Source organism: Coregonus lavaretus (assembly GCF_964263955.1).
Source record: "Coregonus lavaretus genome assembly, contig: HAP1_SCAFFOLD_564, whole genome shotgun sequence".
NCBI classification, from domain to species: domain Eukaryota; kingdom Metazoa; phylum Chordata; class Actinopteri; order Salmoniformes; family Salmonidae; genus Coregonus; species Coregonus lavaretus.
Genome location: NW_028165848.1, coordinates 265,734 through 285,022, shown reverse-complemented (window position 1 = coordinate 285,022; position 19,289 = coordinate 265,734). Strand labels below are relative to the sequence as shown.

The 19,289-nt window shown below is 40.7% G+C and overlaps 2 protein-coding genes and 1 long non-coding RNA gene across 3 annotated transcripts in view; 1 reads left to right on the top strand and 2 right to left on the bottom strand.

The window, feature by feature from the left end:
• The window catches only part of LOC311115371 (NLR family CARD domain-containing protein 3-like), a gene marked incomplete at its 3' end in the record, with an annotated part of 115,283 nt that overhangs the window by 33,973 nt on the left and 62,021 nt on the right, over positions 1–19,289 (top strand). The window lies entirely within an intron of this gene.
• LOC311115368 (NLR family CARD domain-containing protein 3-like) lies at positions 1,990–8,968 on the bottom strand (the record flags this gene model as incomplete). The annotated part of the gene is made up of 4 exons (XM_084190550.1): positions 1,990–2,741; positions 5,864–6,008; positions 6,291–8,091; positions 8,962–8,968. The coding sequence occupies 4 exons, from the start codon at positions 8,966–8,968 to the stop codon at positions 2,208–2,210; spliced, it is 2,487 nt and encodes an 828-aa protein (XP_084046676.1). The 3' UTR covers positions 1,990–2,207.
• Positions 8,984–9,822, bottom strand: LOC311115374. Its single transcript, XR_014611253.1, has 3 exons — positions 9,795–9,822; positions 9,225–9,309; positions 8,984–9,095 (listed from the first exon to the last, which is right to left on the bottom strand). It is a non-coding gene; the product is annotated as an uncharacterized lncRNA (long non-coding RNA).

Sequence of the window (19,289 nt, the reverse complement as noted above, 5' to 3'; positions counted from 1 at the left end):
TCTGGAGACTGGCTAGGCCACTCCAGGACCTTGAAATGCTTCTTACGAAGCCACTCCTTCGTTGCCCGGGCGGTGTGTTTGGGATCATTGTCATGCTGAAAGACCCAGCCACGTTTCATCTTCAATGCCCTTGCTGATGGAAGGAGGTTTTCACTCAAAATCTCACAATACATGGCCCCATTCATTCTTTCCTTTACATGGATCAGTCGTCCTGGTCCCTTTGCAGAAAAACAGCCCCAAAGCATGATTTTTCCACCCCCATGCTTCACAGTAGGTATGGTGTTCTTTGGATAGGTATGGCATTCTTTGTCCTCCAAACACGATGAGTTGAGTTTTTACCAAAAAGTTATATTTTGGTTTCATCTGACCATATGACATTCTCCCAATCCTCTTCTGGATTATCCAAATGCACTCTAGCAAACTTCAGACGGGCCTGGACATGTACTGGCTTAACAGGGGGACACGTCTCGCACTGCAGGATTTGAGTCCCTGGCGGCGTAGTGTGTTACTGATGGTAGGCTTTGTTACTTTGGTCCCAGCTCTCTGCAGGTCATTCACTAGGTCCCCCCTGTGGTTCTGGGATTTTTGCTCACTGTTCTTGTGATCATTTTGACCCCACAGATCTTGCGTGGAGCCCCAGATCGAGGGAGATTATCAGTGGTCTTGTATGTCTTCAATTTCCTAATAATTGCTCCCACAGTTGATTTCTTCAAACCAAGCTGCTTACCTATTGCAGATTCAGTCTTCCCAGCCTGGTGCAGGTCTACAATTTTGTTTCTGGTGTCCTTTGACAGCTCTTTGGTTTTGGCCATAGTGGAGTTTGCAGTGTGACTGTTTGAGGTTGTGGACAGGTGTCTTTTATACTGATAACAAGTTCAAACAGGTGCCATTAATACAGGTAATGAGTGGAGGACAGAGGAGCCTCTTAAAGAAGAAGTTACAGGTCTGTGAGAGCCAGAAATCTTGCTTGTTTGTAGGTGACCAAATACTTATTTTCCACCATAATTTGCAAATAAATACATTAGAAATCCTACAATGGGATTTTCTGGATTTTTTTTCCTCAATTTGTCGGTTATAGTTGACGTGTACCTATGATGAAAATTACAGGCCTCTCTCATCTTTTTAAGTGGGCGAACATGCACAATTGGTGGCTGACTAAATGCTTTTTTCCCCCACTGTATATGGGATTTCCTTTCATCAAAATCCTACACATGGAAATGTGTCCAGTGTGTGTGTGTGTGTCCAGTGAGTGTGTGTGCATGTCCAGTGTGTGTGTGTCCAGCGTGTGTGTGTGTCCAGTGTGTGTGTTTGTCCAGTGTGTGTGTGTGTCCAGTGTGTGTGTGTGTGTGTCCAGTATGTGTATGTGTGTATCCAGTGTGTGTGTGTGTGTCCATTGTGTGTGTGTGTGTGTCCAGTGTGTGTTTGAGTCCAGTGTGTGTGTGTGTGTGTCCAGTGTGTGTGTGTCCAGTGTGTGTGTGTGTGTGTGTCCAGTGTGTGTGTGAATCCAGTGTTTGTGTGTGTGTGTGTGTGTGTGTGTGTGTGTGTCCAGTGTGTGTGTCCAGTGTGTGTGTGTGTGTGTGGATGTGTGTTTGTGTGTGTCCAGTGTGTTTGTGTGTTCAGTGTGTGTGTGTGTCTAGTGTATGTGTGTGTTCAGTGTGTGTGTGTGTTCAGTGTGTGTGTGTGTTCAGTGTGTGTGTGTGTGTGTTCAGTGTGTGTGTGTGTGTTCAGTGTGTGTGTGTGTTCAGTATGTTTGTGTGTGTCCAGTGTGTGTGTGTGTGTTCAGTGTGTGTGTGTGTTCAGTGTGTGTATGTGTTCAGTGTGTGTGTGTGTTCAGTGTGTGTGTGTTTCCAGTGTATGTATGTGTGTTCAGTGTGTTTGTGTGTGTCCAGTGTGTGTGTGTGTCCAATGTGTGTGTGTGCGCAGTGTGTCTGTCCACTGTCTGTGTGTGTGTGTCCAGTGTGTGTGTGTGTGTGTGTGTATCCAGTGTGTGTGTGTCCAGTGTGTGTGTGTGTCCATTATGTGTCTGTCCACTGTGTGTGTCCAGTGTGTGTCTGTCCACTGTGTGTGTGTGTGTGTCCAGTGTGTGTGTGTGTGTCCAGTGTGTGTGTGTGTCCAGTGTGTGTGTGTGTGTGTGTGTGTCCAGTGTGTGTGTTTGTGTCCAGTGTGTCCAGTGTGTGTGTGTGTGTCAGTGTTACCATGGTTATTATTTACAGGGACACTGAGGAGTCAACATTAACCCAAAACCCTGGATAGAGGGGCTCAGTGAATGTGGAGTGGAATGTGTTCAGGTGGGTCAGTGTGTCAGAGGAGACTCTGTAGAAGGACAGAGTGCCGGCTGGCCAGTCCAGATACACTCCTACTCTGTGGGAGCTGGAGGAGGGGACGTCTATGGTAGTGGACTTATCATTGTGACAGGCAGAGTAACTGTTGTCAGAGCATATCAGACTCCAGGACTTGTTATTGTATCCAATCACACAGTCATTACCCCTTCCTCTCCTGCTGATTCCTTTATATGTCACTCCTATATCAGCCCCTCTCCCATTCCACTCTACCTCCCAGTAACAGCGTCCAGTCAGACCCTCTCTACACAGCACCTGTTTCCAGTCCTCAAATCTCTCTGGGTGATCAGGATACGGCTGCTCCTCTCTCCTCCATGTCACCTTTCTGTTCTCCTCAGACAGAGAGAGGTGTCTGTTTACTGTGTTTGGGTCCAGTGTGAGATCACAGACATCTGATGGATGAAACCAGACACAATATTAGAAATCATCATCATTCATATTAGAATGTTAACTCACTTTTCACTAATTCATTTAATGTAGATGTTTCTAGGTATCAAAAGGAGAAGTTAAGGTAACTTGAGACTTGTTGAATGATCATATGTTATACTGTATGGTAATATAAAACACACTTATTCCCATTAATTACACACACACACACACACACACATCCTGAACACACACACACACACACACACACAGACACACACATTGTCAAAGCAACTCTTTGTAAACTTTGGTGTCCCTGATTTGTGCTTCTGTAGAACTACAGCTGATATTTAATGTGACCAAGTAAGTAATGATGGTGGTCATTGACTTTGACTTCACTTGAATTAAGACTTATTCTTAGTCATATTCTTCACAGCAGTCAACACTCACATTTTCTAAGTCCAGGTTTCATTGTGTTCTCTCCACCATGTTCCACACTGTAGCGGTAAGCAGAAGAACAGACAGTCATTGAGGGATACACCTTAACTCACACACACACACACACACAGTCAGCATATAACTTTGTCCAAGTGTGTTTGTGTGTCCAGTGTGTGTGTTTCCAGTGTGTGTGTGTGTGTGTTTCCTTTTTGTGTGTGTGTGTGGGGCCAGTGTGTGTGTGTCCAATGTGTGTGTTTGTCCAGTGTGTGTGTTTCCAGTGTGTGTTTCCTATTTGTGTGTGTGTGTGTGTGTTTGTGTGTGTGTGTGTGTGTGTGTGTGTGTGTGTGTGTGTGTGTGTGTGTGTGTGTGTGTGTGTGTGTGTCCGGTGTCTGTCCAGTGTGTGTGTGTATGTCAAGTGTGTGTGTTTGTGTGTCCAGTATGTGTGTGTCCTGTGTGTGTGTGTGTGTGTGTCCAGTGTGTGTGTGTGTGTGTGTTTGTCCAGTGTGTGTATGTGTGTCCAGTGTGTGTGTATGTCTAGTGTGTGTGTGTGTGTGTGTGTGTGTCTAGTGTATGTGTGTGTGTCCAGTGTGTTTTTGTGTGTATGTGTCCAGTGTGTGTGTTTCCAGTGTGTGTGTGTGTGTGTGTGTGTGTGTGTGTGTGTGTGTGTGTGTGTGTGTGTGTGTGTGTGTGTCCAGTGTGTGTGTGTGTGTCCAGTGTGTATGTGTGTCCAGTGTGTGTGTGTGTCCAGTATGTGTACTGATACACGCACACACACACACACTGGACACACACACACACACACACACACACACACACACACACACACACACACACACACACACACACACACACACACACACACACACACACACACACACACACACACACACAAACACACACTGGACAAACACACACACACTATACACACACACACACACACACACACTGGACACACACAGACACACACACACAGGACAAACACACACACACACCGGACACACACACACACACACACTGGACACACTGCACACACACTGCACACACACACACACACACACACACACACACACACACACACACACACACACACACACACACACTGGATACACAAACACACACACAGGACACACACTGGACACATACACACACACTGGACACACACACACAGTCTTTATATAACTTAGTCCAAATGGTGGTCAGAATGTTTGTCTTAACTAGCCTGATAACTCCAACATGTCTGATATGAACATTGACATAAACCCTCTACATACTTGAGTTTCTCCAGTCTGCAGTGTGGATCCTCCAGTCCAGCAGAGAGCAGTCTGACTCCTGAGTCTCCTGGGTGATTGTAGCTCAGGTCCAGCTCTCTCAGGTGTGAGGGGTTTGACTTCAGAGCTGAGACCAGAGAAGCACAGCCTTCTTCTGTGACTAGACAGCCTGACAGCCTGCAAAGAGTCAAATCATATTAAAACCACACTGCTATTCTTTGGTGGTGAAAATAGTGGCAGTATATTTTTTCTACATTTGCAGATACATCAGTGTCCTGAAACCTGCCGTATCTATTCATAAATTAATGAATCATTATTAGAAATTATCATAATATTGCTTGTAGAGAGAAACATGTATAGCACAAATATTTGAGTAGACTGACCAGAGCAGTTTTAAAAGCAGTATCAGTCAAAAGACAGACAATGAGGTATCAGATTTAGATTGTATTGAGTATACAGTCCACACCATATCTATTTTGACAGTGAAGCTAACATTTTAAATGTGGCTCTATACTCCAGCATTTTGGATTTGAGATCAAATGTTTCATATGAGGTGACAGTATATAATGTCACCTTTTATTTGAGGGTATTTTCATATATATCTGTTTCACCATTTAGAAATTAAAGCACTTTTTTTCTGTGAGTAGATAACACGTTTCTAAACACTACTAAATTAATCCTAATGATGCCTTGATTAAGAAAAATCATGAATGAATCATGAATAATAATGAGTGTGAAAGTTACAGAGGCTACAACAAAACATGCTAACCTCTCACCATTACCAATAACAGATGGGGTATGATCCTTGTTCCTCTGTAACTTTCTCATTCATCATCATTCACGATTCATTCATGATTATTCATAATCATGGAAGCATCCACATGAATGTAGAAGTGTTCAGAAACATCTTCTATTCTTACTGACAATACAAGTGAAGTGACTCCAAAATGACAGGACATTATCCACCATTCAGTTTCTATTGGGAAAAACATCATCCAAAACACAACCAAAACAAACTGCAAATGCATTCAACAAGTTTGTAGAATCACAAGCTTGATGTAATCACTGCAGGTAAGGAATATGGGACCAAATACTAAACTTATGACTACTTTAATACAATATAAGTGAATATGTCCAAATTATTAACTTTTTCAAATGGGAGAACTAGACACATAAAGTGATTTCATTTTTAAACAGTAACACAGATATGTATGAAAATATCCTCAACTAAAAGGTGACTTTCTGTACTGTTGCCTAATATGAAACATTATATCCCAAATCCAAAATGCTGGAGCATAGCACCAAATGTAAAACTGTAAGCTTCACTGTCCAAACAAATATGGTGTGGACTATGTGTGCCTGGTAAACACATGTGGATCTGGTGAACAGTTATCACTTGTTGACCAACTACAGGAATACTGACCTCAGAGTCTCCAGTTTACAATGGGGATTCCCCAGTCCAGCAGAGAGCAGCTTCACTCCTGAATCCTTCAGGTCATTGTTACTCAGGTCCAGCTCTCTCAGGTGTGAGTGGTTTGACTTCAGAGCTGAGACCAGAGAACCACAGCCTTCCTCGGTGACTCCACAGCCTGACAGCCTGCAAAGACATCATCATGATTTCACAAACACACTGTTAATTTAACACCAGTAGTGTAGAAGGACAATGGCAGATGCATTTGGTTTATTCTCTTAAACAACATATAGATTCATCTTCCGTCTCCTAGAATGGTATGGTCATAATGTTATACAAATGTGAACATCAATGCATTGATTCAATGTTTTTCAGTATATATTATATACATATTATAATACATATATTTCTCTGAACTGAATATTTCTTCCTGATGATTAGTACTTAAATGTAATTTTATGTACTCACAGAGCAGCTCTGGAGGCTTTGACCACTGGCAGCAGCCTCAGAAGACCTTCCTCTGATCTGGAGTATTTCTTCAGGTCAAACACATCCAGCTCCTTTTCTGAAGTCAGCAACACAAAGACCAGAGCTGACCACTGTGCAGGTGACAGTTTGGCTTCTGAGAGACTTCCTGAGCTCAGGTATCTTTGGATCTCCTCCACTAGAGAATGATCATTCAGTTCATTCAGACAGTGGAACAGATTGATGCACCTCTCTGGAGAGGGATTCTTCCTGATATTCTTCTTGATGTACTTGACTGTTTCTTCATGGCTCTGTGAGCAGCTTCTTGTCTTTGTCAGTAGACCTCGTAAGAGCTTCTGATTGGACTCCAGTGAGAGGCCCAGAAGGAAGCGGAGGAACAGGTCCAGGTTTCCCGTCTCACATTGTAAGGCTTTATCCACAGCACTCTTGTACAAAGTAACTTTACGCTTGTGTCTGATCCTCACAGAAAAGTTGCTGGACGTTGATTGAGGTTTGGCCATTAGATTCTCATTGTTGTTGATGAATGACAGGAACACATATACAGCAGCCAGAAACTCCTGAATGCTCAGATGCACGAAGCAGTACACCTTGTCCTGGTACAGCCCACATTCCTCTTTAAAGAGCTGTGTGCACAATCCTGAGTACACTGAGGCTTCATTGACATCAATGCCAGCCTCTTTCAGGTCTTTTTCATAGAAAATCAGATTGCCCTTCACAAGCTGTTGAAAAGCCAGTTTTCCCAGTGACAGAATGCTCTCTTTATTCCAGTGTGGACCTGTCTCTTCTTTCCCAAGATACTTTTCATTATTCTGTTTGGTATGAAACTCCACAAGGTGTGTGTACATCTCAGTGATAGTCTTTGGCATCTCTTCTTTCTTGTCTGTACTCAACATGTGTTCAAGGACTGTTGCAGAAATCCAACAGAAGACTGGAATGTGGCACATGATGTGGAGGCTCCTTGATGTCTTTATGTGTGAGATGATTCTGCTGGCCAGGTCCTCATCACTGAATCTCTTCTTGAAGTACTCCTCCTTCTGTGGGTCATTGAACCCTCGTACCTCTGTCACCTGGTCAACACACCCTGAAGGGATCTGATTGGCTGCTGCAGGTCGGGTAGTTATCCAGAGGAGAGCAGAGGGAAGCAGATTTCCCTTGATGAGATTTGTCAGCAGAACATCCACTGAGGTTGACTCAGTGACGTCAAAACAAATCTTGTTCTTCTGGAAGTCTAAGGGCAGTCGGCACTCATCCAGACCATCAAAGATGAACAGAACTTTGTACTTGTCGTAGTTGGAGATTCTTGATTCTTTGGTTTCCTTTGAGAAGTGATTGAGAAGTTCAATGAAAGTGTGTTTTTCAGCTTTCATCAAATTCAGCTCCCGAAAAGGGAATGAAAATACAAATTGGACATCCTGATTTGCTTTTCCTTCAGCCCAGTCCAGAATGAACTTCTGCACAGAGACTGTTTTTCCTATGCCAGCGACTCCCTTTGTCAGCACAGTTCTGATAAGTTTGTCTTGTCCAGTTAAGGGTTTGAAGATGTCGTTACATTTGATTGCAGTCTCTGGTCTTGCTTGTTTCCTGGTTGTTGTCTCAATCTGTCTCAGCTCATGTTCATTATTGACCTCTCCTGTTCCACCCTCTGTGATGTAGAGCTCTGTGTAGATCTTATTGAGAAGTGTTGGGTTTCCTTGTTTAGCGATCCCCTCAAATACACATTGAAACTTCTTCTTTAGATTAGATTTGAGTTCACGTTGGCAAATCACAGCAAGCTCATCTGAATCTAGAAATAACACAGAGGATATTAATATTACGTATGTTTTAATGCCTACAGCATTGTTGGACTGTGTTATAAAGTTGTACATTATAATAATTTATTCCCTTAACTGTCTGTATAAATCTGTAAATGTTTTCATAATGCATTACACACTGGTGTGACTGATTATATAATTATTGGTATTATTGATGGTTATTAATGTTCTCTCTCTCTCTCTCTCTCTCTCTCTCTCTCTCTCTCTCTCTCTCTCTCTCTCTTCAACACAACACAACACAACACATCCCTGCTGCTACTTGATGAGGTCACTAGGTGTTGTGTTAAGGCTGCTACAATATCACTGAGTTACACAGCTACTTTAGCTGTACTTTAGCTACAGCTTTTAAATGTTTTTTTCTAAAACAGCATTCAACATGAGGCAGACAGCTCTTACTTTAACTGAATACTGTGTACTCTTACTGTATAAATGTGTAAATGTTTTCATAATGCATTACAGACTAGTGTGACTGATTATATTATTATTGGTATTATCTCTCTCTCTCTCTCTCTCTCTCTCTCTCTCTCTCTCTCTCTCTCTCTCTCTCTCTCTCTCTCTCTCTCTCTCTCTCTCTCTCTCTCTCAATTAATCAACACAACACATCCTTGCTGCTACTTGATGAGGTCACTAGGGGTTGCGTTAAGGCTGCTACAATATCATTGAATTACACAGCTACTTTAGCTGTACTTTAGCTACAGCTTTTAAATGTTCTAAAACAGCATTCAACATGAGGCAGACAGCTCTTACTTTTCTCCAGTGTGTCAGCAAGCTCCTTCTGGTTCATTTTCCTCAGGACGTGCAGTGTGATCTTCAGAGCCCCCTCTCTGGCACTGCTCTCCTGCTTCTCATCTTCAGCATCCACCACTTCCTTATCCTGCTTCTGACTCTCAAAGCCTTCTGGGAGTTCTGGACTAAGAATCCTCTTGAACATCTTCAGCTCGTTCTTCACAAATGTCATAATATTCTCTTCAAGCAACTGAAATAAATCAAGTAAATAAGTTAAGCAAGAGACTAAATGCTTTCTCATTAACACATTAATGAATGATTGACAGATCAATTTTACTTAATGTAAACAAAAACAAATGTACATAACAGGACCACATACACTGAATATGGAGGCCAGGTCTGTTTGATGACTCTGGGAAGACTGACCACTGAGAATCTCTGACTCTGATCTCTCCTGTTGGTTTCTGTGGACAAAACATGAGATTACATTTCCTCTTTCAGGGACACACACACAAACACACACACACACACACACACACACACACACACACACACATACACACACACACACACACACACACACACACACACACACACACACACACACACACACACACACACACAGGAAGGGAATGTTTTGTTTGTTTAATATTGTTTCAGGACTATGAAAATGGAAAAAAGGTTTAGCCTATGGATTATGAAAACAACAAAAATAAATGGGAGAGGAGAAATGACTAGAGACATTTACATTTTTTAAAACATTTTTAGTCATTTAGCAGACGCTCTTATCCAGAGCAACTTACAGTTAGTGATTACATTTTTCTATAATTTTTTTCATACTGGCCCCCCGTGGGAATCGAACCCACAACCCTGGCGTTGCAAACGCCATGCTCTACCAACTGAAAAGTGTTGTTTAACTCACTGACCATGACCCATGAGTTCTTCTTACCTTTGTTCAGTAGAAAAGTCTCCCTCTCTAAACTTCATAGGAGGCTCCATAGACCGGTCACTCTTCATGGACACACAGCTGGGTACAGGGGAGGCTGGTCTCTCCTGCTTGATTGGGCTTCAACACAACAGAGACAAACATTACGTCTCTCATCTACTCTGAGCTCAGATGGGGAATCATGAGAAGAGTTTCATTCCAAAACGCTATATATCCATTTTCAGAAATGTTCGTAAAGTAGCTTTTGTTGTTTAAAGAAATTATGAAAGAGATTGGAGACATGTATTTGTTTAAAATCTATCACTTAACGGTTTCATTTCAGAGAGACAAATGTTTGCTAGATTTTACACATGCAAATGTAACAAATAACTACATTTTTAATAAAGAACTGTACAAATGATACACTTGTGACATCAATATTTAAATATTTAAAAATAATAATTCAACACAGTAATATGAGATCTGTATGTAAAACATTTACATTTTACATTTTAGTCATTTAGCAGATGTATTTATATAGGGTCCGGTTTCCCAAAAGCATTTTAAGGCCAAGTTCCTCATTAGCATCTTCGTAGGAGCATTGTTAAATCTCTGAGCTGTTTCAGAAAACTATTGTTATTAACACTTGAAAAGTAAAAACGCCTTCCTTAGTTGTTAGTTTATTTAGCAGAAAAAAGTTTCTTAGTTACTTATTTAAAAACTCTGCTTTGTTGGTTAAGGGCTCTTCAGTAAGCATTTCACGGTGAGGTCTACACATGTTGTATTCGGCGCATGTGACAAATCAAATTCGGTTAGATTGATTTGTTCATTTTCTAAATGTTCTGTCTTCAGTAGTTGAACACATTATTACTTCAACCTCGTGAAAGTGTGTTAGTCATAAACAACTTTATATCGAAGGAGTGCCTTTGATTTGACGGCCTGCACATGTGCAGTTCAGCACAAGACGACCATTAGACCCAATGACGTATTTCTGCGCATGAGCTTCAAATCAAATCAAATTGTATTTCTCACATGCGCCGAATACAACAGGGGTATACTTTACCGTGAAATGCTTACTTACGAGCCCTTTCCCAACAATGCAGAGTTAAAAAGTCACAAAAATTCACTAAATAAAAAAGGAAATAGTAACATAATAAAATAACAATAATGAGGCTATAAGGAGTACCAGTACTGAGTCAATGTGCAGGGGTACCAGGTCGTTGAGGTAATAACTAGACTATATACAAGGAGTACCAGTACTGAGTCAATGTGCAGGGTACCAGGTAGTTGAGGTAATAACTAGACTATATACAAGGAGTACCAGTACTGAGTCAATGTGCAGGGGTACCAGGTAGTTGACGTAATAACTTGACTATATACAAGGAGTACCAGTACTGAGTCAATGTGCAGGGGTACCAGGTAGTTGAGGTAATATGTACATGTAGGTAGGGGTAAAAGTGACTAGGCAATCAGGATAGAGATTACATCTCCTCATCCAGGGAGTGCACACACACACACACACACACACACACACACACACACACACACACACACACACACACACACACACACACACACACACACACACACACACACACACACACACACACACACACTCACTCACTCACTCACACACACACACACACACACACAGGGAGGGAATTTAGTGTTAGTTTAATATTGTTTCAGGACTATGAAAATGGAAAAAAGGTTTAGCCTATGGATTATGAAAACAACAAAAATAAATGGGAAAATGGGAGAGGAGAAATTACTAGAGACAGTGTTGTTAAACTCACTGACCATGACCCATGTGTTCTTCTTACCTTTGTTCAGTAGAAAAGTCTCCCTCTCTAAAGTTTATAGGTTGACTCATAGACCAGTCACTCTTCATGGACACACAGCTGGGTACAGGGGAGGCTGGTCTCTCCTGCTTGATTGGGCTTCAACACAACAGAGACAAACATTACATCTCTCATCTACTCTGAGCTCAGATGGGGAAACATAAGAAGAGTTTCATTCCAAAACGCTATATATCCATTTTCAGAAATGTTGGTAAATGAGCTTTTATTGTTTAAAGAAATTATGAAAGAGATTGGTGTGTTTTTTCACTATCTAATCATGGTATGGGGTTGTTCAATGACAGACATGTATTTGTTTAAAATCTATCACATGATGGTTTCATTTCAGAGAGAAAAATAATCATGTTTTTTGCTAAATACTACATATCTGCCTCACTCTCATAGAAATAAGTAGTACTACTAGGTTTTACACAGTAATAATATACCTGCCTCACTCTCAGAGAAATAAGTAGTACTGCTAGGTTTTACACTGTAATAATATATCTTCCTCACTCTCAGAGAAATAAGTAGTACTGCTAGGTTTTACACAGTAATAATATATATCTGCCTCACTCTCAGAGAAATAAGTAGTACTGCTAGGTTTTACACAGTAATAATAATCAAAAAGAACGCTTGATCGAGGTGTTACTTTGGCAGATAATGTCACCCATCTAAATACATCGTTTTTTATTTATTTTTTATAATTAAATAAATGTATGTTGTTTTTGGTTTATGTCAGTTTCATTGTGCTATGCTATAAATTGTTATTTTATTGTTGTAAGTGGTAAAATGAACTAGAAAATGTCATATTTTGTAATTCTGAGTAATTACTACTTTAGTAAGGATATACACTTTATTCAGTACTACTGCAGTTGCTAAATAATTCCAATAGATGGCAGCATAAGACCACAAATGACATTTCAGAAGGTTAGTTTAGTTTCTCCCTGGATACACCACCACTCCCCCTCACAGGAAAACTCCTGCACACGCTTTTTACTGTCCCTTTACACACTGCTAACGCAATAAGCATGAACATTAATTTAGTCACCTCTCGTCGAGAAAAACGTATTTTCCTAGTACATTCATTCATAGTCAGATTCATCAACCACCCGAGCCACTGCCTGTTCACCCCGCTATCATCCAATAGCGAGGTCAGTACAGGTGCATCAAAGCTGGGACTGAGAGAATGAAAAACATATTCTATCTCAAGGCCATCAGACTGTTAAATAGCCATCACTAGCACATTAGAGGCTGCTGCTGCCTATTGAAATCACTGTTCACTTTAATAATGTTTACATATATTGCACTACTCATCTCATGTGTATATACTGTATTCTATAATATTTTACTGTATCTTAGTCCATGCCGCTCTGTCATTGCTTGTCCATATATGTATATATTCTTAAATTCCATTCCTTACTAGTTTTGTGTGTATTGGGTATATGTTGTGAAATTGTTAGATATTACTTGTTAGATATTACTGCACTGTCGGAACTAGAAGCACAAGCATTTCGCTACACCCGCTATAACATCTGCTAAACACGTGTATGTGACAAATAACATTTGATATGATTTGATGTATTTTATTTGCGGGCTGGAAGATGCACTCGTCTTTTCTATTCCAAGGTTATTTACTCCCAATATCAGATATTAAGATTATTTTCTATAATGCATGTAAACTAGGGTTGAGGTTAGTGCATCTGACTAGTGATTATTTACCCGGGGTTCAACACCTGCTATAGGCACTATTTTGTTGCTCTTCCAAAAGTATCACAGGCCTAATACGAGATATATAGCTAACTAAAGTAATGAGTGACCATTTTAGAAAATCATGGGACATATAGTCTTGATGAGGCAGCAGAGAAATAAAGTGTATTTTTCTTGTTAATTCCTTAGATCAGTCTCAAACCTGACCCACCTGTCCCACGCCAATTTCTGGACTTTCACATAGAGGTTACTAGGTCACCCAGTTCAAACCACATTTGAAAAATAAAACTAATGTTTATCAAGTGTTCTGCCTTGCAATAATATATATAATAAAATAACAACAAAATAATCAAAACGCTATTTAATACTATAATTGTATTTACTAAGATAATATTATTATTAAAATACTTTCTAAAAGTGTTCTAGGCTCCCCTACCCTAGAATTAGGGGTTATGGCTAAAATAGGTTATAAGTAGGGTAAGAGTGTCTGTATAGCACTTTGTGACATCTGCTGATGTAAAAAGGGCTTTATAAATACATTTGATTAATTTTTAGGTTTAGGGTTTATATGGCAAAAAACAGTATGGGTTTATGGCACTCTTGCTCCTCCTTGTGGCCGTATGTGGGTACTACATAACTAATTCATTACATTTACATTTTTTTTTAGTCACTGGTCTCCCGGTCGCGGCCGGCTACAACAGTCTGTATTCGAACCAGGATCTCTAGTGGCCTTAGACCACTGCAAGAGACCTGACACTTCATGACACTTGCTAGGCTTAGGCTCATAATCTGAGGTAGCAACTGCGTCTGATCTACAAATCCATTAGCTAGACCACCCGATTAGACAACAATCACCCCATTATACCCATTTGGTTTGCAACTCAGTGAACCTGCGCAGCATTCGCTCAATTTGATGCCTATGAACGAAGATTTCGATGCATATCAAATTATCCAGCAGCCATTTAGAAACCACAAGTCGTCAAAAAAATGGTTATTTCTTAATTTAAAAATGTATTCTGGCTGTTTAAAATCGGCCACATCTTGAAAAAGAGGACAGGGACATGCGGTTTGTTTAGATTGTACAATTTAAAAAACAAACAAATACGGCTAACCATGACCAGAAAATGTTTAATGTTTGATGGCTATCCGCCAGCCATTGCCTCCTTAACTGTGTCTCACCTCGCTATTGGTGACCACAACATGCCCACAGTTGAATACTGTGCGCGCTCACAAAGTAGCCGTAGCCTTGTTAATAATAAGTTACCTGAGGTAAACCTACAGGGTTAACGCTCACCAAGTAGCCGTAACCTTGGTAATAATAAGTTACCTGAGGTAAACCCACAGGGTTAACGCTCACCAAGTAGCCGTAACCTTGTTAGTAATAAGGTACCTGAGGTAAACCTACAGGGTTAACGCTCACCAAGTAGCCGTAACCTTGTTAATAATAAGTTACCTGAGGTAAACCTACAGGGTTAACGCAGGCAGGTCTCATTGATAACAATAGTGAAGCTGGCATTGTGACGCAGAACAATGGGCTGGGAATAGAACGTTCTGAAGGCGAGTCGGTGTCACGGAGCTCAATAGAACTAATAGGAGCTGGTAGGGTGAAAAATGCCCAAACATAAGGCTCGTTTTTTCGCGATTACTTCATAACCAGGGACAGAAGGTAATATTATGAAACTGGTCTCCATGGCGGATGCAATGAACTAATTTTATCAGAAATAAACGTTGTAAAAAATGTCACTTGAGGTGCCCCGAAAATAATATTCAAAAGTTCAGTCCTTGGACACAGAGGGGTTAAACACAAAAGTTACCGTCCATCTAGTGAAGAGAGGAGAACCGGACAGAGGGACCGTAGGCCAGCATCTGTCAACGAGAGAGGGAGAAGCACTCCACGGTATTTAACAGGTGGAAGAAACAACCAGGGAGCTTCATCGGTCCACAAGAAATGCAGGCAGCCGGTGATGATGTAGTGGTAAAGAGGGTCACTAGGATGCTGCTGGTAGAGTAGCTAGCTTAGCTAGCTGTACCGACTAGCTTGGCTAGCTAGCAGGTCGTTCGTCTGTCCTTCGAGGATGATGACGAATCCGGTGAACCACACAATTAAACAAGAATAGCGAGTGAAAAGGATCTGGCTACACTCATACTGTCACTGACCATTACGCAAAAAAAGCAAATTGAACAATAAACTTCGGTGTCTCAACACTGTATCGAACTCCGTCGTTATTCCCCAAGATCACCTCAGACCACTCTGCGCGTAACTGGACAATATGCTTGGCGCCAAACCGTACGTGGACGCGGACAGTTCTGTACGGGGACGCGGACAGTTCCAGAACGCGGACATGAGCACTGCCACACAATAAACTAAAAGCAGTCTTTAAAGTCGGGTACATTAGTAATATTCTTTTTTTATTATGTCAAACAAAAGAAAATTGTTTTTTAAAACAAGATTTTGAGATCTGGGCACGTATCCAAAAAGCGTCTCAGACTAGAAAAATTGGTCCTCTCTCTCCCCAGACAGACTCATTTAATACTGGGTCGTTACAATATTTTGAGATCTGGGCCCATATCCAAAAAGCGTCTCAGAGTAGAAAATGTGTCGTATAAGTGCTGAGAATAAAGCCATTTTAGTCCTACTCTTATGGGTATAAATTAAAGCTATGCATGAAGCCTCTTTATTCATAAGTGTCCCACCTAGTTGGCAGATATTTAGGACACCTCATGAGCTGTCCTAACCAGTTAAGAAGTACCAGCAGGTGTCTTGATAATAGAAACATGCAGCGAGTCAGTGGTTCCTGTGCAACATGTAATTGCTTTGGAGCAGTGGCGACCTGTCATTCAGGGCAGAGCCCCACCTGTTTAGCAGATGCTCTTACCCAGAGCGATTTACAGTAAGTGCATTCATCTTAAGATAGCTAGGTGAGACAACCAGATAATACAGTCAAATATACAGGATACGAACATTCAATTTCAGCTAAACAATGGATATATAGCGTTTTGCAATAATAATAATAATAATGATATACATCTAAAATCTATTAATTAAACATCTGAGAACAGTAATATTGAAGGTACCCATAAGCAACCATTTCTGATTAAAAAACACGTGAAAAATTGTGGAAATAGCATTTAGGAAATAAACTCTTAATAATTCTTAAACAAAATTGTCATCTCACCTCTTAGCTTTGGTGTCAAGTTCCCCAGAGAGACTCATTTTAGAGGCAGGGCCCCCCTCCTCTCTCTCCCCAGAGAGACTCATTTTAGACCACTGACCCCTAAACAGAGATCCAACATGTTGGTTGTAGTTAACACAGTAATTCTTGAATGTGAATTGTTATCATTTATTAATTATCTCTTACAAAACATTTACTAACAGACATATCGAAACAGTCAGGTGATTTAATGCAATCACATGAATATGTAGTTGTGACATCTCTTCACCATGGCCATGTCACACACTTATTTGTATTCATTAAAAGTCGGCCATTTATTATTTTTGAATCTGTTCTTTTCTAAACGTATCTGAGAATGTAGACAGAAGGGCTAAAACAGGCTTGATTGATCTGGGGGGGATCAGTGATCTATACAGAAAGGTTTTTTGCAACAATGAAGAGATGTTATATTATTTAAAGTAGGCTAGGTTATAATGTATAACAGTTTTTTTGTTGTTGTGTAAAGCAGATCAAGGTCTATACCTCAGCCAGCGGCGACCCGTCATTCAGGGCAGGTGGCCTTGCTGTTTTGCATGTTATTCTGGCATTAATACATGTCACATATCAGTTTGCTAACAATGTAAAAAATATATACACTACCGGTCAAAAGTTTTAGAACACCTACTCATTCAAGGGTTTTTCTTTATTTTTACTATTTTCTACATTGTAGAATAATAGTGAAGACATCAAAACTATGAAATAACACATATGGAATCATTTAGTAACCAAAAAAGTGTTAAACAAATCAAAATATATTTTATATTTGAGATTCTTCAAATAGCCACCCTTTGCCTTGATGACAGCTTTGCACACTCTTGGCATTCTCTCAACCAGAGACCCGTCATTAAGGGCAGGTGGCCTTTCCTGTTTTGCATGTTATTTTGGCATTAATACGTGTCACATATCAGTTTGCAAAAAATTCAAAACATATATATATAATTGAGTTATTATAGCCGCATACAAACATGGTCTCTTTTTTGTTTTCTTGAGTAAGGCAGCTCCAAAATGCAGGTGTTTCAGCCTAGCTCAGTGCTTTCTGTGGTGGTGGGGCAAGCCAGAAGAAAATACAGAGCGTTGCTTTGTGATTGGCTCAGTGTTCTGTCACTCATGGGGACACTACGTCACCGCCAAGTCTAAGGGTAGAGCTAGAAAATTCAAGCCCCTTGGGTGCTGCCATAGAGTTACATTAGAAGTGCCCATCCAAGAAGTTCATTGGCCACAGATAAAATGACATCAAATCACATTATATCTACAGTAGCTTTGATTGGACTGATCATGTCAACATCATACTTTTCAAAATCTTAGCCAGCAGTCATCATCATGAATCAAGTCGACAATCTACAGGCAAATCCTTTTTAATCCTTGTCATATGAAGAGAAATAATGAAGAGAAATGATAGGACAGCTGTTGGGACTCTGCTGTTGGGACTCTGCTGTTGGGACTCTGCTGTTGGGACTCTGCTGTCGGGACTCTGCTGTCGGGACTCTGCTGTCGGGACTCTGCTGTTGGGACTCTGCTGTTGGGACTCTGCTGTTGGGACTCTGCTGTTGGGCACTCTGCTGTTGGGACTCTGCTTTATGTAGGCCCTAACAGTTTGTGGTCACCGTTTGTCACCGTTATAGTGCAATGAATGTATTGTTTAGTGTTGTGTTGTGGAGTGGGTTTGCTGGCATGTATCCCCCTTTATTTATGATTTGCCCCACCAAGATTGACATGCTAAAATCACCACTGACCTCAGCTATAGCCTAGATGACCAGCCTATACCTGTTCAGATCAGTTCCCATAACGTTATAACAGTAACAGTAGCAGGAGCCTAGTCCTGATACAGATGGAGGTCTATACCTCAGCTATAGCCTACATATCCTAGATGACCAACCTAAACCTGTTCAGATCAGTTCCCATAACGTTATAGACCTAACAGTAGCAGGACAGAGCTTGTAGCCTAGGCATGGTATTTTACACACCATTTCAAACGGAGACTATCAGGTTTGTCAGCATGTACATAAAAGAGAGGTGTATTGCTACAGATGTAGGATCTTAATTTTAGCCAGTTTGCTACAGCAGGAAAATAATCCTGCAGCAACAGGACATTTGAATTATTATATGGATGATAATGAATGATTAATTTTATAATAGAAAAGTGAAATTGATCATCTTCAGAAACCTTTTTAAAGTTTTTTAAAGTTTTAGTTATGCTGCAACAGGGTGATCAAATTAAGATCCTACATCTGTAGAGAGATTACGTTTTTATCTAAATAAGGCAGTTTGAGTTATTAGCAATAACGTTGCAACTGTCAGCTGCTGTAAACCTATGTGATTGGATGTTATAGACCCCCATCTGAACAGTTTCTTTCCCCATGCTGTGTTCCTGACCAACCGACCATCTGGCCCATAGAGACTAAAGGACTATACACTCTATGCTGCACACCACATCAAGCCATCTCTGAACTGTACACTACCATCTGGTCCATAGAGACTAAAGGACTATACACTCTATGCTGCACACCACATCAAGCCATCGCTGAACTGTACACTACCATCTGATCCATAGAGACTAAAGGACTATACACTCTATGCTGCACACCACATCAAGCCATCTGTGACACTCTGGCTCCATGGACTTTATTATTGAGCCAGGGTTGTTCATTTTCATTGTTTGGGTGTATTTCTATGTTGGGGATTTCTGGTTGTGCATTTCTATGTTTGGGTTAATTGTTCTTTATTAGTCATATGACTCCCAATCGGAGGTAACGAGTGTCAGC